Below are 26,027 nucleotides of genomic sequence, written 5' to 3'. Positions count from 1 at the left end.
TATGCTATTTCTTCTTTATTGTCATCATAAATACAGATTCTCAAATTATTAACCACTCGCTAAAAATATTCATGAAAAAAGTCACCAGTACAAAGGCTATTCATTGAATGACTCTGTAACTGGAACAGATATTTTCCAAAAACATTACTTGTTAACAAAAGGCATCTTCTCAAATTCAAGTTCGGTAAACTACCCTATACTCTTGGAATTGCCAAATGAAACTGTAAACAGGAAATGTGAAACACTACTCATTAGAGCCTTATGCAGATTGTGATAAGTATTCAATCATATTATTTGATCTTGAATGGAAAAATAAAGTCTGCAGTAGTATGTATGTACATATATTGTTATATACAAGAAGCTTTTGCCAATTCGATCGGTTGGCCTCTTCGGCCAGAATCTGGGTGAAGCCAACTGATCAAGTTGGGGAAAGTTTCCTGTATGTATATAACAATATACATATGTACTACATACTACTACTGCAGACTTAATTTTTCATTCAATCATATGCTTTACTTTCGGCTTTTAATACAGAAGAAAATATATGCTGCACTAAGGTAATATCACTGACATAACTGTTAATCTTCAGCAGTACAGAAAGATAAAACTTGGATAAAAACTACAAAATACTATCAGTAGTTTACCCCACTTATAGACTTGATAAGAGACCTGACGTTAACAACAGGATTTTCTTGAATAAAATTACCCTATCCTTCCATTGTAACCTTGTGATATTTTATTTACACTACTTTACATAATTTCAAGTCGTTTGTATCACATTACATACTATTAAATATTATTCCTTAATTACTAAGAAAGCCAAAGACTTTGTACAGAAAAATCTATAAAACTTGATAATAAATCTGTATATTATGACTTCTAAAAATAATCTATGCAATATCTAATGAAATGCAATTTAGAAAGGAAGTGAAGAGGTACATGAATATTGATAAATTAAGCAACTTCGAGAAACCATGGATAGTATCACCTTGTATATGAGAAAATAAGAAAAAAATCAGCTTTACTGCTCTCTTACTTACTTGATGTACAGTAACACTGTTGAATCTACTCAAGTGAGTTTCCTTCTATGGAAAAATTGCATAAGAGATCCAACTATTCCAATAGACACCACAATTACGATTGCTATTAACAGGTGATGTGACCCTATAAGCAGTAGAGCTATCAATCTTCAACCAAAGATAGTTTGGACAGTAAATTAAGGTGCTACAATGTTTTGGATGGAAGGCTGGCTGCTAACTGTACGAAAAACTAATGCTATGGCTGGAATTACCATTTCTGATTGTGGCACATTCATTCGCTGTCCAAACTTACTGTACACAATTGTGGAAACGTAGATTCTCATAATCTTTAGCACTGAGCAATACTGATAAAATATAAATCAAGGTCAAATATTGATCTTTGACTAAGTACCAAAGTGTTTGTATATTTTAAATACCCATTAACTGTAGGAACCTCAACAGACCCTTGGAGAAAAGACACTAAGAAATTTTGAATCAAAGCCTAAAATTGGAATATGAACTAACTACAAGACTTAGCACAGAATATCTATGTAGATATAGAGAGAGCAAGAGCACAATATTCCGATATTAAATTATTCTCTAAAAAAAAAAAAAAAAAATACCACTAACAACAACAACAACAACAACAACTCTCAAGCAATGACTCATTGTCCAATGAATTACAGTTATCTAAGAGGTGTTCTGGGCCACTCGTATTGCTTCACGTTCAAGAAATAAAAATAAACGACTATTTAACAAAGCATTCAAGTTATGCACATCATGAGTATCAAATGAACGCTGCATTTTATAATAGTATATAGGGACCACACTTCACAGAAAGGCCAATATCGAGTGACGGAAGCATCTACTTGGCTACTGGCATGAGCTGATTGCCAAGCATAGTTGTTTGAAACTGTAACATGCAAGGCTCTGAACTGTGAACTAGCTGTCTGCAAGGCTCTGTACCATTCTATTCTCGAGAGAATTGTAAACGACCTCTAATGCTCTCAATTCTGAGGTAGAATGTTAAGAATTTTGAGATAGATTACTTTACCTCCAAAGTGAGGAAATGTGATTTCTCTTAAGTAGTTATAATTTTAATTTGCCAAATATAAAGTCAAATACTTTAAAAGCATTCCAATTGTAAGCCACCTTCATAGTTCTTTAATAAAAAAAGCATGGATTACAAATACACTTGCAGCAGCAAAATAATTTCAGGTCATTTAATAGAATATTGAAGAGATTCTTATTGCAAAGCAGTTTAGCAAATAGGCACTGTCATAGACCAAAGTTCATAAAAACATCTTCCATCCCTTGCACAATGTATATTGCTTGTAAATTTTTTCAAATGACAGAGGACTTTACATCAGACTGAAGTGTTAAAATAATTGTTAGATATTTCAGTTAGTAATAATTCATAAAAATAAACACTAAATAAAGGAGTAAAGGCGTCATGCCTACTCCCGGGCATTAGCAGTACAAATATGTAATACAAACTGTTTTCTAGTAGAATATAAAAAATTAGTAATAATAAGGAATTCAGATTCCAGAGAAAAAAATTACAGAAACACTGACCTCACATGTTACTATCAACCACATAAATCAAACACAACCTTGATGTAAAACACCATTAGTAAGAAAGAACTTGTGCAACGAAAAACCTGCAAGTTAAAACAGTAACTTTTACTATCGCTATTCTCGCTTTTTCATTTGTCACATAACAGAGCAAACTACATTGGTTTATAAAATATGTGGATTAAAAATCATGACCGGCTGTTTTACTCATATATTAAATCTATGACTGGCCGCTTTACTTGTGATCGGCTGTTTTACTTGTATATTAATGTACTACTGTACACCTCGCACAGATTCACAAGATGTTAATGTGGCTAAATTTAGAATTTCTGCCTAATGTATGAGTGAAGCTTATCAATGCAATTTATTCCAGTTATAACGTTCAATTGCTTTGCTTCATCAGACTATCCTTATGGCAATGTTTATTCATTGCAAAGGCAAGATCAATATGAGCAAAGGGACTAGCTGCCGTACTGACTTCAGTAATTGATTGACCAAATAATTGGTTACCTAGTCTCTAGCAGTGGTCCAACTGCTGTGTTTCTTAATGCTATGTTGCAATCTTAGTCTGTCCATCTCTTTGCTCACATTTTAGTTCCAAGTTACAATGGATTTTCACTTTTGTTATCCGCAGGACTTTTGATAGCGTTGATTACCTTCGATTTGGGATTTTTGCAGATGATGAACCTTCTGCCTTTCCTTATTATACTTGGCTTTTCTTTCTTGGACCATGCAACTTTTCATGTTATAGAGACAATTTCCATTATTATTTTAATAGTGCATAATAAAAAATTTGGAAAAAGAATGTGAAACTACTCTCCAAAAACCAAACTTGGTAATTGCAGCAGATCAAGTGTGTGGTAACAGCAGAATAAGTTTATCAGCATTATCACATACCCCTGAACTTCATCACATCAGCTTGTAACAGTTCCTTACATACCAGTTACCTTATGATGGTTTTTTTTGCTAGGCAACTTTCAAGAAATGATGTTCTTATTTCTGGATAAATCCCTTAGACTGAATGTGTAAAGTCGGTTTCACTAACAGTCATTCCATTCAATTTCTAGCTTAGCTGTAGAATATCTTGAAATTTCAACTGTAGACTCTGCTACAATGTCTTTGTTACTTATCACAAGACCAGACTTGTGAAGTTCCTGGTAAGTTCAGGGCTTCTCTAAAAACAGAACCTTACTGTGCTTAAATTTTCTTAAGAAAGGTTGAAGAGAGTCTATATTCCATTTTGGCTATGAAAGTTTTTCTACATAAATGTAAATGTGCTTGATGTACATCAAAATTCTAGAAAATGAATATAAAAGTAAGTAATTTTAAAAAAAATTCATTCATAAACTTATACACTATCTATGATAAAGACTGTTTATCATTGTGCAAGGGATAGGTCTGGCTAAACTGTAAAAGAAAAAACTATTATAAAAAAAAGGATCTTACCCCAATATTTTATGAAAAGTTAGAGATAATCTCAGTAACTTAATCTTTACTGTCATCACAACAATGAAAATTTTAAAAATGCAATGAAAAATAGAACAGAAGCCATACTTACATTCAACATCTATCAGCAATGAGTACAGTAGTGCATACACACCAGAGGATATGCAAAGAACACATTGCAATCCACAACCTATTTCACTCGTAACAGATTTCACACACACACATCTCATTTATTTTTGCATTTGAAAAAGTAAAATAAAAAATCTATCTTATGAAAAACACCATTCACATTAAAAATCAAAACCTCATTAAGACCTGAACAAGCCAGCTTGTTTTCTACTGGATACCAGTAAAATAGTAATCAGAGCACATGTAATTTCAATACCCTTGGTGTGAAACATAATTGCATATAGTCTACACAGTATTTCAGTTCTCTTCGTAACAGTAAGATATAACTCAATAAATAATTGTCTACTATCACTTGAAATTATTATTACTCTTATGGTAATTTAACCAGGCCACCAAGTCAAATTTATACAAACAGGGCTGGACAAATCACAAGGTGGAGGTTAAACTATACCTCAAGAAAAAATATACTGAAAATGCACTAAAAAAATTAGCCAATTGATAACCCAGCAGTTGTGTAAAATAAACAAAGCTTACAAATAAAAGTCAGTGCCAGAATATGCTGGGAAATAACTGATATTACACATAATCTTTTGAGAAAAAGCTGTACACAATGATCTACATGTAGGACATGCTTACTACTCAAATGGTGGGACATGACTTATCATTCCTTTCTTGCAAGCATGTGGACGGATGGACAGACAGAGACTAACATGGGTGCAATAATACAACCCACATGAACGGTGGGCATACGAAGAGAAAAGATAATTGATGTACTGTTTGATATACTGTTAATGGTATCATTTATCTCCTACAAATTCATAAAATTGAAAATTAACCAGATATTGTACAGTCTTCACCAAGAGTTTAAATTCACCTTGACCAACAGATTACAGAAATATAACAACTAGATAAAAGAAAATGGGGCAATAACATATCACAGATCAATTTCCTCTAAAAGAATAAAAATGCAGCCATGATGGCCATAGTAAGGAGCAAAGGTAGTAGTATTTATGTGAAAATAATATTGTCTGAAATATGTGTTATAAACACTACATAAAGGGCACCTGCTACTGGGAGAGTTCTCACTAAGGCAGTGGAAGCCTTTAAAACATTGTACTTCTTATAAGCAATGTTAAGTTTTCACAGAATAGGCTTTTGATTATCTAGTTATGTGCTGACAATGGAAAAAGGTCATTATGTACTGAGTGTCATAATGGAAAGCTCACCCGGGTCACAGCCATTTACTAATGATTAACTAAATTCATTGTCATTAGTACAGTGTAAGTTTAGAAAATGAAAACTGAAGGCTTCCTATATTGTATCTTGCTTTATTTCTCCCAGTTTCACTGAAATCTGCACATCTAACTGCAACAAGTCCTAATCTTGACCCTTTGAAGTTCTGATGGCATTGTCATATTCCCTATCACTGAGATTTCAATGATGTTAAATTCTCAGCAAACTCCAGTATGTCATTTTAGCTTTTTATTTATTTTTTTTATTATTTTTTTTTGTTATAGAATATCATACAATAAAGTATTAGTCCTCAGCTTCAAAAACTCCATAACCATCATCACATACTATGGAAAATAAATTTCAACCTAAAAAAAAAGATATTGGTGGCCATAAATGATCGGTGTGTGATTAGCCACAGAAATTTTGTAAGGCCCACCAAATCCCAGATGGTTGTCTATGTGAGAGAAAGTGCTGTTGGTACTGGCAAGAATACATCCTTCACCTCATGCAATTTTTGGTATACTGTAGTTTTATGAAGAAGGAATACATATTCAGAAATCTTTTATTAGATTTTTTTATATCAAAAGCAATGCTATACTGATCTTAAAAAAGATTAAGATTTAAAATTTTGTATGGTATCAAGACACATCATGTCACATTCTGTAAGTTATCTGCAGATGCAGTCTGATCACTACTGTGTAATTAATCTGCACATGTAAGACCACATACAAGCAAAATTTCATAATCTGAATGAACTAAATAAAGCTATAAACACATTTAAGAAGTCCTTACATGATGAGTCTAAAAATTTCCTTATCAACTTTGTACTGGTTGTAGCAAAGGCATAAGAGGATATCAGATCCTTCCATTGCAATTTGAAAATAGCAAACAGTTTCTGTTCCTGTCCAGTGATGCAGATAACTATAGTGCAAACCAATGATACAAGATGACTTAAACAAGATACAACATGGATACCCGAGTCTTCCAGTGTGTTAAAAAAATAATGATGATTCAATGTGAAGACTGTACAAATAACTTACATTCATTTCAACCACAATATTTAAAAAGGTTATCCTACACTGAAAGCAAAAGGCATATGCAGCTGTCTTTCACACCTAATATTGGTATCAGTACATGGAATGATTGCTGTATAATACATGACTTGGTCAGAACCAAATCACCGATGTAGTTCTTGGTGTCTAAATATGATTATGCTTGACTCCTACTACATTGCTAAATTGTATCTGGAGTTTAATGTCCACTAAACGTTATAGACTTTGTAAGATCAGTAATCATGAACTTTGAAGTATATTGTTGATCAAGGATTGTCATTCAACTAATACACTGCTAAGCATGTAGCTGTGGTCCTAAATATAATATAACCTTAAAAGCTACCAAATGGTCTGCTAAACTGGAAGTAATACAGCTGATCTGCACCTGATCCCACTGATGCTTTTGTTTTATATTTATAACTATGTGCAAAAACTATTTAGCAAACAATTAAAAGGTGACATGTTTAATGCAAGTTTCTAAGAGTATACAAGAACCAAAATGAGATAGTTTACTTACGACCTCCATCGACAATATACAGCACACCGTTACCAATATGACCGATCAGCACTCAAAGTTCAAAATGTCTGATTGTGTAACATTTACAAGTCAACAATAGGGTTAGGGCAAACGAACCATTTACACTTTCATACAGAATAATAAACAACTGGGTCTCTAGAGGCATGATTGTAATCATGCCAAGGCTCAGCCACAAAACTGAGGTTCCATGATAAAAAAAATAACCATTGACCACCATCATCAAGATTTCATATTGTCGTCATCTTACAACGGAATTCATTTTTCCTTTCAGCTTACTGCCACTGGTTATCAGTACCTGAAAGGGGAAAAAAAAAGTTAACTACAAATTAAAGGTTTACTTTCTTGTGGCAAATATGATGGCTATTTTCATGATAAACTCAATTATGCTATAAAATGACCCAATCAATTTCATTTTTACCTATTACAACTAAGCTCATCAGTTTAATTACCCCACATATGTATTCTATACATTTCCCTTACAAACTACTTTGAATATAGTTTAGTATTCATTAAATAATATAAACTACAGTTACATTCTTTAAAATTTTCCAAAGAATTGCAACTGCTTCTCTGCTAAATAAGTGAGCTACACCCCTCTATCTTATAAATAATGTAAGAGCATAAGGATATGTGTTTATGTTCAGTAAATCACACGCAGTTTGAAGAAATTTAAGTTCACCTCTATATCATAGCAACAAAAAACACACCCGAATGTAAAGCATGCTACATGTTCACTTCAGAGTTCAGTGGTTCTTTTCAGCATGCACATCACTCAACATAAAAGCCACTGTGCATCATAAAACTTAACGTACAAACTTTGCCAATATTACTTAAGTTGGCAATATTACTTAATTGGCTTATGTACGATCGAAGCCTTATTACTTTAAATATTCTGAACTAAATTCTCAAAATTTTATCACGTCATAAAATTATATTGCTAAACTACAGACCTTTCTTAAGTATTTATTTAATAAACATTTCTTTTTCATCAAATTGCAAAGGGTACCAACTAGTATAATGTGTTATGTCCTAGGTTCCAATCGAACCAGTCATATTCATTAAAGTATGTTTCCCTCTTACTGAAAAAGTCTTTCCTTAATTGTAAGGGAAAGTATTTCAATAAGGAAGGTCCAAAAAATGGTTAAAAGACAACTGCAATAGTAACACAATACATAACCCATGGTTATGTACAGCAATGTAAAAAGTAGAGGGGTAATGTTAATGGAGTAGTGCAAGAAAGTATGGGAAGAAGGTGCTGGGGAAAAAAAAAAAAAATTATTATAACTGTAAGTTTGGCCTTGTGCTGGGGGAACGAGACAACTCGTGATGTATAATGTGAAAAAGTGTATACATTTGAGGATCTTGAGGATTTACAAGGGTATAGGATATTGAATAAAATGACTGAACACAATAGTACTGTTCTATCTAACAAGATTTGAAGTGAAGGCATGGCAGTACATCTAAAAAAATTGAGACTTGAGATCTTTATTTTTAATTACAGTAATAAAAATAAGGTACAAATATGAGCACTACTGTGTAGGTAAGCAGGCCTCTGGGAACTACTGTTTTCATCAGTAGTGTACATAAGCCAACAAAAAACTTCCACAGCAGGTTTCATAAGAATTGTCAGCTGTCCAGTGACAATGAAAAAGAGCAAAAAATTGTAGAAATTATTATGAATATATGAACTGATCACAGATGAATTTGAGACTATAAATAACAAATAAATCAAATTTAATTAATAACACAAGAAAAAGTAATGACTTCAAATTAATAAGTCAAGGAAATGTGTACTTGGGGCATAACTTCAAGTAAAGAACTTGTATCCAAGATATCCTGTGTACAGGAATTGAGACAGCTCAAGCTTTCCATCACTGATTATAGTCACAAAAAGGCATAAAAGGCAACAAAATGTGGCTTATGAAACAACTCAATCCACTCACAAATGACAACAGATACACCAATTATCTAGGTATTTTTGTATGAATACACTATACAAGCAAAAACTTTTAAAAAGACAAACTAGTTTTTTTTTTCCATACAAACCCAACAATCATGCCGAGTCTACATTTGCGGTTAGAAATGCACTCAGACATGCAGATTTTTTGTCTTCCAGAGAAAAGAGCAATTGTTCTTTATACACTACCTGGACCCTACTGGGAGGTACACACTTTCCTTGCAGGCAGGATACTAAACAGCAAGACTGGGAAGTGGGCATTCTATATGGTGACTGTATGACGAAACTAGTTTTAAAACGCATCGCATGTTTTAACCACATAATGGCTAATTTTGAAGGTGTCTCATTCCTATAGTGGTATTCACTACGCAAGCCTCTGAGAGGATCTTGTGTCAAGTCTAGGAAGAGGCTATTCACCATCACATACATCAGAATTGTGCCAGACCTACCAAGCAGTGATCACTGACAGATTCAAAATCTTAGCAGCGCCAGAATGTGATGAGGCTGAAAATACTCAAGAGGCCCTATGTAACCATCAGGACAAACCCAACATTAATACTACCAACAGGGTCCTTTAGCTTCCTCATTTTACCCAGATTCAGTATTGGCTGTAATGCAGAGCCCACAACCAACCATAATGAACCAGACAAAATTACTGTTCTGGATTCTAGCACTGCAAGAAACTTCAGTAATTTCCCCACAGAATAAAGACCAATCTTCCACAGCCCAATAAAGTAGTAAATAAGCAAGCCAGAGGTCAAGTCAGAATGTCAGCTATAAATTTCTGGAATATACTTCAACGACTAATTCCTGTCTACTTTTCACACATAGAATACCTTATTTTTTTTTATCAACTTCCGTAGTAGAAGTTATTTTCAGCTTTTATGTGGTAGAGAAAAATAAAATGACAAATATGCGGCATGCTTAGTGAACGGTCAATGGATATAAATTTTCTGCCCTTTTTTAACATTTTTGTTTAAAAGAAAGACAGCTGTCCATACATTATCATTATCACTAATATTAATTCAACCAGACCACTAAATCGAAAATTAACTCTCATTAGGCTATTCATGGAGACTATCCCATTTAAGACAAAGGCTGAAGGAGTACCACTGTAGTGCTATCTGGCAAGCCAGCTCTTGAGTTTCACTGTATTTAAGTCATAATATTAGTCATGCAACAAACCAATTCTGAGTAACTGAAAAAGCAACAAATAAAGCTAAATACAGTGAAAGGCACAGACAGAATTGCTCTGTAGGAAAATCTAGGACAAAGCAAGTCATCTCAGAAAATATTAGCTGAACCCAAAGCTAAACTTGAAAATTCAATTTGTGCAACATTCGAAAAAAGAATCGACATGGACTCAGTAATCAGTACAACAGAAAGAGGTTCAATAGAAGGAACTGCATTGAAATTTATACTGAAGAAATAATGGGGATTGTAAACTTTTGATGAAGCACATGGGGTGCAAGAAAGCACCACAGATTGTACTTTTTAGCTTTCCTCTCTTTGGCTTGCCAACACTTAAATAAAGGGTTATGTAAAACATATGCTTTGTTTTCATAAAGAAAAATAAGGAATTAAATGATAAAACGTTTAAAGATTCGTAATGTACGCTATTCACAAAAGGAACCAACCTAAAAAAAATGGTAGGATAAATATTAATAATCAGAACCAAGCCATTCACTTATATGAAAACTGCTAGTGACTTATAAATAAAAATCTAGAGTAGGAAAGCAGGATGAGGGATAAGAACTCCTGTCCATTCCTTGCAGCGGATATGGTAACACATGCTAACACCATCAGAACTTACTCTTCAATTTCAAACCAAAATTTTACTACGCAGAGCAGAAGAAAACAGCAAAAGTAGAATAATGACCACCATGAAGAGGATGCTCTCAAGGCTACAGCTGCTAATATGAAACATGTCAAAATCAAAACAAACCATGACAGATTTACAAGCAGTGTCTCAAATGTACATCTTGCTATTCAGACAATGAAATAAATACATGCCATGAACTCTACATAAGATTTATACAATGTAATAAGTAGTATAGAATTACTTCAGTACACATTAATGGTAAAGATACCCAGTAGTTAAGGCAAACTATTAATGTAACTAGTTATAACAATTTCGACTTGAGAATAGATTACAAATGATAAAAATTAAAATATTTTACACTTAAGCTTCTTGATATTACTTGTGCTTAATCAGAAAGATACATAGTAGAACGACCAAGTGCTGAAAAACTGCTTAAAATGAGTAAGAAACTGCAAGATCAATGTAGAAGCCACTTTGCCTTCTTAATGAAACGATCTCCTTCACTTTAATGTAAGAAACTCTAGCAGTGCTAGACCAACCCTCCCTTCAACATGGAAAAATGTTATTGTTATGATACAATAAAGTTTGTTCATACTTACCTGGCAGATATATATATAGCTGTATTCTCCGACGTCCGACAGAATTTCAAAACTCCCGGCACACGCAGTGGGCGGCCAGGTGGTTAGTACCCATTCCCGCCGCTGGGAGGCGGATATCAGGAATCATTCCCATTTTCTATTCAGATTTTTCATACCACTGTCCCCTGAGGGGAGGTGGGTGGGTACTTTAATTATATATATCTGCCAGGTAAGTATGAACAAACTTTATTGTATCATAACAATAACATTTTGTTCATGAAACTTACCTGTCAGATATATATATAGCTGAATCCCACCATTGGAGGTGGGAAGGGACAGAATAGAAGGATTTAGGAAACACCTCAAGTGCAGATGATTGACATCTTGATTCCTTACCTGTTAGCATAGCTGACTTCTTGATTACTGTCACCGAAGTCTGCTTTTGCTTTACTAGAGTTGCCAACAAGGTAGTGACCTGTGTAGTTGGTGCGCTCTAGATGATCTGTCAACGGGGGCGTGACCACAATGTGACTAGACCATATTGACCATACTGTGAGGGCAACAAAGCTAAAACCACCACCTGACCTAACCTATCGAAGTTAGTCCCATAACTTCTAGGCTAACGAAAGGGAAAGCGCCTCAAGCGACCAACCCTTCAAAGTTAAAAGCACACCTATCCCTTTTTCTATAGGATAGGATTCGTGCTGCTTCCTGCCTCCAATAATATTTCTACGGATATGTATGTCCTAGCGACTCGCAGAATCTCATATGTCGTCTTCACATCCCGTCGGGGAGTGTGAAGCGAACACAGAGTTGCTTCGCTCAAACGTGGCACTCAGGATATTACTGAGTGTCATGCTCTGTTGAAATGCTTCCGAGGCCGCGCCCTCACCTCGTGAGCACTTACTTTAAAAGGTTTCAAATCTTTGTTCAAACATGACGAATGAGCCTCTTAGAAAGACTCCTTAAAAATAACGCCAGGGCGTTCTTCGACATGGGCAAGTCTGGTCTTTTTACGGAACACGCAGATTGTCCGAATGACTTACTTTCTTTAGTTTTATCAAGATAAAACTTGAGAGCCCCGACAGGGCACAGGACTCTCTGTGGCTCTTGCCCAATAATTTGTGCCATCCCCTTGATCTCCAGGCCTCTGGGCCAAGGGTTAGACGGGTTTTCGTTCTTAGCAAGAACGGAAGGCTTAGAGGACACCGAATTATGTCCTCTAAAGCCAAAACCTCTGATGATGGCTAAAACCTCACTAACCCTCATTGCCGTAGCTAGAGTGGTTAGAAAATTAGCCTTTCTGGTCACGTGTATTAAGTTTACAGAAAGGAGAGGTTCGAAATGCTTTGACATCAAGAACTTCAGACTACGTCTAAGTTCCATCAAGATTTCCGCAGACCTCAAAGATCGTGAAGGGCTTTGTTGTTGTTTGACAGATCCGAAAATCTCTGAGCCTAGAGGCGTCAACAACATATTTCCGTATTCTACAATCGTTGGGACTGTTAGCTTATCCCATACTTCAGACGGAATGGGAAGGCGGTCAAGTCATTCACAGAGGTCAGAGGTAGAGGAACAGTCATTCTTCCTGCCCTATGTCCAGAAACGGCCCACTCCGATTGGTACACTGCAAAATATGCAGCACTGCTTTGCTTTGGCAATGAGACTTGCAATTAATCTTGAAGATCCTCTCGCTTCTTGACAGTCTGAACGCATTCAGACTCAGAGCGGAGAGATTTTAGGTACCTCTCGAAGTGAGGCTGTTAGAGTAGACCGATTCTCTCGGGAAGGGTCCTTGGAAAGTGCTCTCTGAAGGACGTGACTCTGTGAATCCAGCTCTCGAAGCCAACATGGGGCGATCAGCGTCTTTCTCACTCCCTCTGACGCCAGCGATTATCTTATTACATTTCCTAAGCTTTTGAATAGGGGGGGGGAAAAGGGCCTAACCAAAACTATCCCCATTCCATACTATAGGATGGCGTCTATTGCTACCGCTCTCGGATCGAGAATAAGGGCGCAACGTAGAGGAAGCTTCTTCGTCTTCAATATTGCAAAATCTACGAAAGGACGTCCCCAAAGTCTCCACAACTCTCGACATACTTCTAAGCGAGGATTACTCAAAAGTCAAACGTCGTAGTTGCTGCCGTCGATCGAGAAGATCCGCACGGACGTGCAATCGTGTAACGAACCTCTTAAGGATCGTTACGTTCCGTGCCTATGCCGATAACCATCTCTCTTTTCTTGGGATATGAGAGAGCTGCGGAATTATCTGAGATGATTTGGACCACTCGACCAAAAAAACCTCACTCTTCGAGGAACTGGAGAGCCAACCAAATTGCTTCCAATTCTTTAGATTATGTGCCAGGACCTCTGTCCGGATGCCTGGCTCCCTCTCATTATCACCTGAGGTGATCCTTAACCCATTGAGAGACGTTTAGAATTATCTCTAGATCTTTGATGTTATTTCAGTTCTCCTGTAGGAAAAAACTGTAGAGGTCTGAATTGCAGTCTATTCAGGGAAACAAGCTTCTCCAGCGAGGAAATGGTCCCCAGCAGACTCATCCATTCCCTCACTAAGCATGCTTCCTTCCTAATAAGGCTGCTCTTTGCATAAGCAGGAGAGCATTATTATAGTGCTATGCTGCGGTAGACTCGTACAGAATTCTGTTACAGTGCGGTAAGCAGCGCCGAACATGTCTAAGAGATATCTCTGTTGAAAATTTCTTAGCAAAAGGAAGTCGTTTATTCATGATTACCAGAAATCCCCTCAAACCCACGAGGCGAAAGTCATTAGATTGTAGGGCAGAGATTACGGGTCGTAAATCAATCCCGCGGGAGAGAGAGACGTAACCCGACTGAGCGTACAACGAAGCTACCTAACACTGAGTTGGTGACAGTGTGAGACACTGTGACAGTTACAGGCAGCAGCTTATGTTCACCTTCTCGCAGTCTTATGCCGAGTTGCCAGCTATCTATTCATCTAAGGAATAGATTTTCCATTATTTGAACAGAAACTCTCAAGTTGGCATATCTAAGCGAAACAGAATTCGCTAATACAGAAGCTGATTTTGTGTTGTCGTAACATTACGCTTAATTAACCAAATGTTAAATCGGAAACTCCTGGAAAGTTGCCGGGAGTACCGATTAAATATACTGCGTCATCCACAATGACAGCAACCTCTCGTTTCGCACTATTCTGCCTGAGTTACCAGCTACTCTTCTACGAAGGAATAGGTCGTTACTATTATCGATCATAAGAAAATTCTCAAGCAGGCATATTTTAAGCGAAAAACATAATTCGCTACATGCAGAAGCCTGAGTTGGTGTTGTTGTAACAATACCTTCAAGCATTGTCCTTACACCGGAAACTCCTGGAAGTTTGCAGGAAGGACCGATTAAATACACTTAAAATAAATAAGCCCTCCGGTTTCGGTGCCATCTGTAGAGGTAACCACGATATGCGATATGACTTGAACTTTACATTAGTAATATGACGCGAAGATAAAATACCTAAGTATTGCCAGTCACTTGAACATCTAATTCTCTACTACATTCTTTCCTCGACGAGGAAGAGAGAGAGAATGGAAATCGACTGTCTTCATTCTCTTTGCCAAGAAAAGGAATAATATTATTCAAATGGAAATCCTCAAGTGAGAACCGAAGATCGAAAAGGAAAGTTCAAGCTTCTTATGATATTTGACATAAGACTTCATGGACGTAGCTATAAGTCTTTTTCCTGGATGAGCCTCTGACTAATGAATGAGAGCTCTTCGAAATTTTGTTACTTATCCGCTTATGCGATAAAATGTTATTAAGAACTTTGTCAATGAGAACTAACCCAATTGCATGACGGAAAGTAATCCAGGAATTCGAGCATATAGCCTTCCCGATTCCCGCAGAAATCGAGGAAGGGGCAGGATTCCTGATTAGAGACTGGGCTTACGACAGGAATGACCTTAATGTTCCCCTTCGGCAGCGCAATCCCGAAAGCAGACGAGGCGTTTTATGACACCGAAATCTGCCTTACAGTTTTCCTGGAATTCATCAAGTGATGGATTCTCTTGAACGCTCCCTTCGTAGAAAGAGAAGTAGACATCTTGACGAGACAAACTCCTTCCTCTACTTCGACGACGCTCTCTTGAAGAGCGTTCTTGCAGGAATCCTGCCGAACGTCTTGATGCGTAGGACGCCTATCGTTCTGAAAAGTAACGTCCTGGCAAGTGCTCTACCGAGCGTCATGCCGTGTAGGATGCCGAGCGTCTTCAAAAAGCGTCCTCGCTAGCGTCCTGGCGAGCGTCCTCGCTAGCGTCCTGGCGAGCGTCCAGATGTGTAAGACATCGAGCGTCTTCCAAAAAGCTTATCAATGTTTATGACGTCGAGCGTCTTCTGAAAGGCCACCCGAAAAGCGTCCTGGAGAGCCGCACACTGCTCCTGAAGTGTGAGAGCACTATAGGAAGACGTAAGGCTATCGTCTCCAAGACGGCCTTAAAGACTTTCGTTACCTTCTAACAAAGACGGTGGCCGCCTGTGCAACATTTTGCGTCTTAGTAATGCAAATGAACATATCCAGACACGCGCTCAAAAAAGGAACGCCGAGCGTTCCGAAAGGCATCGTCGCGAGGTGCTTGCCGAACGTCCTGATTGCATTCTTTGAGCGTCTTGAAGAGCGTCCGGAATAGAAGACGACGAACATCAAGGGAAGCGTCATAGTGAATGGACGTGCGGTCAACACGAGTAACTTGAGAGGCTTCCTGGCGAGGGGAGAGCCGCTCATGAAACGCGAGCGTCCTAAGCATAAGTACGGTGATCGTCTCATCAGGACGAGTCTTCAGGACGTTCGCCACTCTTGACAAAAACGACGGCCGGCTGTGCGACATCTTGCGTCTTTGTCACGGTCATCGACACTGCAGAAGGGCATTAAAAGGACGCCTGTGTGTTCTTGGGTATGAGGAATTCTTTGCCCTTCTCCTTGGTCGAAAACTAGGATAGTCTGTCCAGTGTCATCTCTGTCCGCTGACAGAGCGTCCCTTAGGGACGAGTAAGATGCGTCTTGGCGAGCTATTTGACTATGCAAATCAGCTTGCCGGACGTCAATCTTATGAGCTTGAACAATATCCCGTTTCGTAGTAAAGCGAACGTCACATAACGTTATACATAACGCCATGAGGGGAGGAGGAAACCTTAGCCGATGACAAATAAGACCTCCTTGGAGCGTCCACCAAATTGGCGAAATCTGAGAAGAAGACGGTGCTTTCAATCCTGCTTCTTCTCCTGTTTCGTACCAGATCCCAGCTCTCCCTTTCAGTCTAGATGGAGGAAGTGCAAACGAAGTCTTCCTCTCGATAGAGCGTTGAATGTCTCGAAAGGCGTCCTTGTGAGGGGTCCTGCTTAAGGACATTTTTAATATCTTGACCAAGACGACAGCCGCCTGTGCGACATTTTGCGTCTTTGTCACGCTTATCGATATTAAGTCAAGCCGAAGGGACGCCAGATCGATGTGGGTTCCCCGTAACCCTCCTTCGGGCTTTCGACATGCCCTCTCCCTAGTCCTGGGAAGTCCGACAGAGGTCCAGGCTAGAGGCGTTATGGGGCGGATCTGACGTTCCCTCCTGACGAGAGAGAGGACGTGAAGCGTCCCTCTTCTCTAAAGCTTCTTAGAGGGGGGGGCGCGAGTCCTTCCGAGAGCTCCAACCTTGCGGGGAGACGCCTCGGAGGACGAGAAGCAATCTTTCATGATTCGTGCACGATCTTTGGCAGCCTTATCCTGCCGAAGGGACGCCAGATCGGTGGGGGGGTTCCCGTAACCCTCCTTCGGTTTTCAACTTGCCCCCTCCCTGGTCCTGGGAGTCCGACAGAGGTTTAGACCTAGAGGCGTTATAGGACCGATCTGACGCCCCCTCCCACAACACTAGGGGCAAAATCAACATCACTACACTCACACACTGAGCGAGCACTTTTTCAAGCTTACTTGATGTAATCCACAATAATAGAAAGGGCATTACTTCTCACAGAACTTCCTCTAGGCCCGTAAGCCATACCACAGGGTTAGGCAAAATAAAGTCTACTGGAGGTTAGTAGGTTCATTATCCTAACTTCTGTTACTGTGGAGGAAGACCTCCTGATTCTATCACGCTCTAATTTGCGTACATACGAATCATACGTCTCTTTCGGAATCAGTCAACATTACATTGATCTCTCAACAAAGAAAACATGTATACTAAACGAGTGTCTACCGAAGGTTTCGGTACGCCTCCCCTTACCGTTGCAGACAACAAAATCTGAACTAGGCTAACTAGATTCAGACATCATATGCAATGAAAAAAATTTTAATTAATTTATGATAGCGTATGCCTAGCCAAAACAAATCCAAGTCAATCATTTCAAAAAAATAAGTAGGATACTTAAGCGGCTAATGAAGTTTCAAAATCCTAGGCGGAGGTAGTGGAAAACAGGTGTTTTCACTACCGCGACAGAGAAAAATCTGAAGAAATGGAGAATGATTCCTGATATCCGCCTCCCACGGCGGGAATGGGTACTAACCACCTGGCCGCCCACTGCGTGTGCCGGGGGGAGTTTTGAAAATTCTGTCGGACGTCGGAGAATACAGCTATATATATATCTGACAGGTAAGTTTCATGAACAAATTAGAATGCTCTAACCCAACATGAAAAACAAATCTGTATGAGACCTATTGATGTCTGCCAAATGGAAATGCATAGCCTAATGTTATCAAGGTCTGGTTACATACTCCAAAAAATGCAGCACATCATTATATACTTTCTTCTGCTGAAATAATGAGCATTTAGTTGTAGTTAAAAATAACCATTTGTTTAAACTGGCATTTGCTTTTGCTAGTTTGTTTGTTTTGTTTGTTAAAAAAAAATTCAAGGCATGAGAAACAAAAACAGAACTTACATTACTTTAAAACAAGATTATGGAAGAAATATCAAATTCCTATGAGTATATATAGTAAATGGAAACCCAAACAATGAAAATCAAATGCCATCCTCCCAGGAAGAAAAGGGGTAGAGTGAACAAGACTGTACACATACAAAGAAAAGCAAAAGATGAGGAGGTTCCTAAATAAGGAAGGATTCGCCTTTCATTGAACCAGTAATCTGCTTTTTTTTTTTTTTTAAGCTATTTGGCAGTATCTTCATAGAAACCCTCACTGATGTAGCATACTTTCCAACCCTGCCTCCTTTTAATTCTTTAGATAACTGATAACAGTATTTTGTTTACTATAATTCATGAATGATCAATATTAAAACATGAAAAATTGAACAATAAAGAAGAAAATGAAAGGCTTCACACATTTTTCACAGCAACTGCAGTATCCCAAGTTACTCAAGATTATGACAATTCTTCCATGATGGCCCAACCCAACACATTATTATTATAAAATATTTTAATGACACATTGTCTGACTTATAACCCCATAAGGCTGGTCCAAAATGATTCTCTGAAATTAAGCAACTTTGAAGTAAGGTAGAGCAGTACATTGGATTGATGGATAAAAAATAAAAGGTAGAAAGCTGCCCAGAAACTTTAGCAACATCTGCAGTTACCCATATACAGCACACTGTAAATGGTATCCGTCTTGATAAATAAACAGTGATTTTTTTTTACAACACCAGCACGAAATACTAGGAAAAGGTCAATCAAGCCAAACTTATTCCAATGTTTATGAAGTACAAAATTCTTTAAAAATATTAGATAAATAAAACCTGAATAACTGATTTTTACTGATGCAAAAATGGTCGTCTTAAAAACAGAAGAATGGTAAAGCTCTAATTTCAATAAATGAAGTGCATCATGCAGCCATGGAAGAAGTGGCAAGTACCACACGACATAAGCATCAACAGTGACATATAAAAAATGTTGGCATTACAATGTAACAGTGAACATTGGATTCTCCAACATGAGAGACAATAAAGAATAAGAATTCGCAAGATATGAGAATGCTATTCTATACAGAGACAGATAAATCCCACATGTAGCTTTAAAGAAAAAAAAAGGCATGCAGCATGTCTTACAGACATCAACAACAAATCATTCCTTGCCAGGTTAGAGGAAATTTTATGTACAGCAACTCGAGAAGCTCTAGTAGTTATACTACTGACAGCTAAGTTTACAGTATGATGTCAACAGACAGGGAATTCTTGACTAAATCTATTGGCTGAAGATAACTAACTAAACTATAAGTTACTGGTCTCAGACCAAGTTGGTTAACCCAAAGAACCAATATATTTACAAACCTTGAGATTTACGGTAGAAAGCATTTTTTCCTTCTACTGGGAGTGGATGGGCTTCTGTATTGAAAACCCATTCATCTAGGCTTAAGAGAGAGTCATCGGAGAAGATCAAGTATAAATACTGTGGGAAAAGAAATAAACTTTAATAAGTGAAGAAATTTATGCCAAAATAGTAAATATGAAAACTCATTACAAAAATAAAGTACAACAAAAAATGTAGAGTACAATAGTAGTATGTTTTTCTCTTACACAAAGTTGATCACATGAGTATCCAATTAAATGAATACTACTATATGATTAATCTACTTAAATTGTTTTACCCATCTTTGGCTAGCCAGTAGTGTGCAAACAACTTTTACAGAGATCTGGGGAGCAAATAAGTGGTGCATGTGTAGTAACACTTTCTACCAATCATGCTTCTTACTTTGCCTACCAACTGCCATTATGCTTCTATCATGTCACTTTCCTATTTTGTGAGTTGCAATGCAATCTAACATGATGCATAAGAACTTCATAATCAATCAATCAGTACACAATGGAAAAGATAATCCGAGGCAAATAAATAAGAGTATCCTGAGTTTTTTTTGAGTATCATGAGATTTTTTAAGATTAAACAAATCTACAATCTGTATATAATTTGAGAAAATGTTGAAGTTACATTTCTGACCATGACACACTCAAAACAAAAAAACAAAAAATTACAAGGGAAACAAAGCTCTAAAATGATGACAGACAGGAATAATGCTACAGCATGAAAAAACGAAATATTCAAGTTACCCAAAGCATACAAAAACTTTATATAAAACCTGAACTCAACTGAATGGACAGTAATATTAAATGACCATTAAAAGCAAATGTATGGTAACAAAATATAATCACCCTCTATTTACTTTAATATTAAGCGCTCAACTGATTTAATAGGGCCTGAAGTTAGCAAGCTTTGCATAAATGTTTGGATAACTACATATAAAACTTTTTTTGTGTGTGTGTTTTTCCTCTTTAACTACAATTCAAGTTCCCTGAAAATTTTTAACTTCCTGCATTTTGACTATATATATACATATACTGTATTATTTTCCCAAAATCTTACACTGTTAAAATGGCATTAATATATTTATATTAACACCTATCATTATGAAAGAACTTACGGCTATGTTTACCCTATTTAACATCAGTACAAACCTGTAGTTAATTATACATATGTATTTAAAACATACTTTTTTAACTACTCTTGTGACAAGCAAAAAAAAATTAGACAGCATAATTGTCAAGGTTTGCAAAAAATTATAGGAAATATTCTTAATGTCAATTTCAAGTAAATAATGTTTCCTGAAATTTAATTCGTCTTGTGAATATATGAAGAATCTCACAAAAGATCATACAGTATATACATATTAATTTATGAAAAAACCCTAAAACCTACAGTGGGCAGCATTATCTTTACCTTAAATGTCTCTGCAAAGATGAAACTCTGTTGTACATCATCCTTCTGAGGATTTTCCATATATACATTCTGGATGCCACTAAATCCTGCTTCCACTCTGCAGTACTTTTCCAGTGCCTAAAAAAGATCAAATATGCAGCTATAGTTTTTTCGTTGAAAGAGATGAGCATTCAGATAGATGAAATGTTGATGACAGCACCATTTAGTTCTCGCAAAGAGTGTTCCAACAATTTTCCCCCAATAAAATTTCTGGCAGTTTGCCTACTGTTTGACTGAAATACCTTCATACATGTTGAAGGAATTAGAATATATTCAAGTCATACATATTGAAGGATGGACTAATAGATAAACAAATGGAGGGAGAAAAACTACAGTCCAACCCTGCATTGTCAATAGGGATTAATAATTGTTAATTCTTGCATTTTCAAAATTGGAACTTTCAAAAATAGATCACATTTTAATAACTGCAGAACCTACCAACATTTAAAGACCAACTTAAAAGGTAACCATATAATAATTACTGTTTTAATAATTTTCACTTGTTTATCCATCTTGTATTTGTGCTGTACAGCTTCAACTTACACCTACTATTAGGATTGTTCATCTTTAAGATATTAGGATTGTTCAATCAACTTAAAAACAAAATATTTCCAGTTTCAGCTTATGCATTAATGACTATACTTACTTCTTATTACTAAAGTAATTTTGTATACAGTAATGCTGATTATCAGGTAATACATACCAAGACTGCACTCCAAGCCCATTCTCTGTATTTTGGGTCTTTGGTAAACCTCCACAAATAGAACCAGGATTCGATGGCTTCAGGTCGAAGAATATAATATTTTTCAGATGATTTTAAAGCCCTTGCTTCCATACCCTCTGTGAAACGGAAACTTTCTGGGCCAAGACCAGTAGGCGTGCGTGCATACGACTCATGGCATGTATTAGATAGGCCCTCGGCAATTTCCATGTGTGTCTTTGAAAGTTCACTGTCAATTGTGTTTGCACCAAGTGCATACATACCACCTACAAGAAAGCAAAATAATGCTTTAGAATGATGATGTACTAGTCTTCATACAAAACAAACACAATCAATCTTTTCAAAATCAAAAAAGATTATTTGTGACAGTCTTACTTGTACTTTTACGAAAAAAAAAATGCATACCAGCAAAACAAGCTAAGTGGTCCATTTTGTGCTCTAAACGATCAAACTTGCTTTCTGCCAAATATGTTAGACCGGAATGAGACTTCAGAACTAAACGTTTTGTGATGGTGTCTACTGCTTCCTCGTACATTTCTTTGGCTACGACATCTTTGCAGTTCGACTGAATGTAAGCTTTTATAAGATACTCGTAAAAACTGTCGCCCAAAGCACCAACAGACGTATGGCCTGAAAAATACACACATATTTAATACTAATTAAAAAATTTTACTTCGTCTTCCTAATATAATATAAAGGTTTGAGGGTATTTTTATCTGCAACATTAGGTAATGCCATCACCCTTGACTAATAACATGCTAATACTGTATAAATGACAGCAGCAACAATACACTATAAGATAGCTGGCATTTTTATGAAGCGGGATAACAAGACCACATGGCCATATTTCTGCTCACTCAGATATTCCAAACAATATGTTCTTAAAAGAGGGGGTAAAAACCTAGGCAAGATAAAATGAAACAAGTTGGACAGTTTGGAGGGAAGGGTATAAACAAAAAGTAAGTTGAAATAAGTCAGATTGGGATGAAGGGATGCTGCAAAAGTACATTGGAGACAGCACCTATTCTGAATGGCTAAACACATCCAAATACTTATTATGACATGATATTGATGACCTGAGAGAGTATTCACCTTGAATGCCTATTTTTTTAAAATGTTCCCCTTGATGTCTTTCCACTTAGCTGTCCAAAAGTTCTCTCTCTCTCCCAGATAAAATCGCCTGGATAAGTCCTGTGAGTCTAGAAATGTGGCAATGGCTTTGTTACACTGTTTAATAATAATACAAATGAATTTACCTGCACTATTTTTCAGTACATTTTTAATAGGACTACATGTACGCTTAACATACATGACACCTTGAAATGATTAATCGTACCGTGGCCATCATTCCCTAATGGTATTAAGTATAGTCTTAAGAAATCAAGCATTGTGATACTGAGTAGGTACTTACGCTGGCCCCATTTTCCTGTCTTAGGATTCATATAGTTCGGATACAAACCACCCGGACGATCCGTCTTTTTTATGACTTCACGAATTCTCAGTACTTTCTCTCGGAACACTGGATCTCCCGATATATCAGAGAGATAAACAAATTCAAGATGCAAGGTCCCAAATTCAGAGAGAATACTTGAGCCACCACTCGCCCAAGCATAATTTTTTGCAATCTGCCAAGAAAAAAAAACATGAGATTACTTTGGAAGAAGAATCCCTGGTTTTTTAAAATAAAAATAAAACATTCCCACATCCTTTCTATTAAATGCCAATATGAACATTGGCCAGTTAATACATAATATTGGTGAGTGAGAAAAGCAATTATGATGTTATTATGATATAACAAAGTTTCATGTATACTTACCTGGCAGGTATATATAGCTATATTCTCCTGTTCGCACTGGCAGAATTTTCAAAACTCGCGGCAACCGCTAGATCACTGGTAGTTCAGGTGATCGCCACCCGCTCAGTGGCGCTGGTGCTCGGAATCATTCCCATTTTCGTCAGATTTTTCTCTCTGAACCCTGTCTCCTGAGGGGAGGTGGGTGGGAATTTAATTTATATATAACCTGCCAGGTAAGTATACATGAAACTTTGTTATATCATAATAACATTATTTTCATGTATGACACTTACCTGCAGGTATATATATAGCTGATTGACAACATTTGGAGGTGGGTCAAAGACAGCAACATTGTAAGAGTTTTAAAAAAAAATTTAAAATACTCTTAGATTCCTTACCTGCTAAGGTAGCTGACTTCAGCATTCCTGCCTCTTAGCCTGCTAAGCCTTAGTAGCTTCCAACTAGGACGTGACCTATTAGTTGATGAAGCTAAATACAAGTGGGTCTGACAAACTGGACGGGACCAATTGTTGACAGGAAACCCTAGCCCTCTACCACGGGCATTCATGCTAGGATAAGTTAGACCACCTGAACCACACACAACACTAACCTAACAACATACACAAATTCACAGACTGAAGAGGAAATCACCCTCTCAGACAAACCGTAAAAACAAAACACACTTCATTAAAATACCTAGCATGTTAGTAAGTTATGGGGTGAAGGAAAATCCTTTGCCCAATACTGCTCCTGAGGATACATATGGACCCAACGTTTGACAATTGTCAAACGTTGTTTTGACGTTTTCTAAGGTAATGACTTGCAAACACTGAATTAGTCCTCCAAAACGTCGTTTCAATGATAATCTTTGAGGGCCATATTCTTTTTAAAAGCCAACGAAGTAGCTAATGCTCTCACTTCGTGTGCCTTAACCTTAAGGATGCCGAAATTCCTTCTTGGCATAACATATGAGATTCTTTAATTAGTTCCCTAAGGAAAAAGGCCATAGCATTTTTGGTCATTGCTCTGCTAGGGTCCTTCACAGAGCACCACAGTGATTCTGAAGTTCCTTCTAATCTTACTGTTTTTTATCCAAAAATAATGCGCAATGCCCTTTACTGGACAAAAGAAAACTAATCTCTTGTTCCTGTACTACTAGATCTGAAAGACCCATCATTTTTCAAAAAAAAACGACCTTGCCATGGATGAGCTGGATTCTCGTTCTTGGCCAAGAACCCCTCTTTGAAAAGAGCAAACCGCTTTGTCATGTTTCCACCCAATATGTTTGCCTATGCTTGCAGCTCCACTCACCCTTTTAGCTGTGGCCAATGCCACTAAAAAGATGGTCTTTTTTGTGATATCTCTCAACGAAGCTTGATCCATCGTTCAAACTTACTAGTTCCTAAAAATTTCAGGACCACATCGAGATTCCAGGAAGGAGCTCTGTATTGGGGCTCCTTCCTTGTTGCAAAGGACCTTATGAGGTCTCTCAGATCTAGATTATTTGTAATATCTAGACCTCTATGTCTAAATACAGAAGCCAACATTACTCCGATACCCTTTCAATCTTCTGAGTTGACAATTTTATTTCCTTCTTTAAGTATAAAAGGAAGTCGGCAATTTGGGTCACAGAGGTACTGGAAGAAGAAATCTTCCGACTCTTGCACCACTTGCGAAAGATTCCCCACTTCGCCTGGTACAACTTAATAGTAGGAGGCTCTTCTAGCTCCGGCCACCGCTCTGGCCGCCTCTCTAGAAAACCCCCTCGCTCTGACAAGTCTTTCGATAGTCTGAACGCAGTCAGACCCTCAGAGCGAGGGTGTTCTTGTGGTACCTGTTGAAGTGAGGCTGTTTGAGTAGATCTACTCTTGCTGGAAGTGTCCTTGGTAAATCTATTGTCCATGTTCCAGTACCTCTGTGAACCAATCTCGGGCCGGCCAGTATGGAGCTATGAGAGTCATTCTTGTCCCGTTGACTCTCCCTGAATTTCTTCAAACCTTCCCTAATATCTTGAACGGGGAAAGGCGTAGACGTCTAGCCCCGTCCAATCTAGAAGAAAAGCGTCTACTGCGACTGCTTGACGGTCTGGGACTGGAGAGCAATACGTCGTCAATCTCTTCGTCATTGCTGTCGCAAACAAGTACTACTACTGGGCGACCCCATAATTTCCACAGACTCTGGCATACTTCTAAATGAAGCGTCCATTCTGTTGATAGAAGTTGACCTTCCCTGCTCAACAGGTCCGCTCTCACATTCTTCTCCCTTGAATGATCTGGTGAGAAGGGTTACGTTTTCCTTCTCTGCCCAAAGAAGGATCTCCTCCGCCAACTTGCAAAGAGAGATTGAATGTGTCCCTCCTTGTTTGCGGATGTACGCCAGAGCTGTGGTATTGTCCGCGTTGCTTGTTTGTACCACCTTGTTGCG

The 26,027-nt window shown here is 37.5% G+C and overlaps 1 protein-coding gene across 2 annotated transcripts; it reads right to left on the bottom strand.

Moving 5' to 3' along the window:
* LOC135207568 (mannosyl-oligosaccharide 1,2-alpha-mannosidase IA-like) lies at window positions 1-23,433 on the bottom strand (the record flags this gene model as incomplete). Of its 2 annotated transcripts, XM_064239409.1 has the most annotated exon segments (7): window positions 1-7,287; window positions 10,763-10,859; window positions 19,608-19,725; window positions 21,049-21,165; window positions 21,791-22,074; window positions 22,214-22,438; window positions 23,220-23,433. In XM_064239409.1, coding segments are annotated over 7 exon segments (1,062 nt in total), but the record flags the coding sequence as incomplete, so codon positions are not given.
* Window positions 23,434-26,027: the final 2,594 nt, after the last annotated feature.

This window comes from Macrobrachium nipponense, chromosome 11 (genome assembly GCF_015104395.2).
Source record: "Macrobrachium nipponense isolate FS-2020 chromosome 11, ASM1510439v2, whole genome shotgun sequence".
NCBI classification, from domain to species: domain Eukaryota; kingdom Metazoa; phylum Arthropoda; class Malacostraca; order Decapoda; family Palaemonidae; genus Macrobrachium; species Macrobrachium nipponense.
Note: the sequence above shows the minus strand (reverse complement) of the source record. Positions and strands in the feature narration are given on the sequence as shown.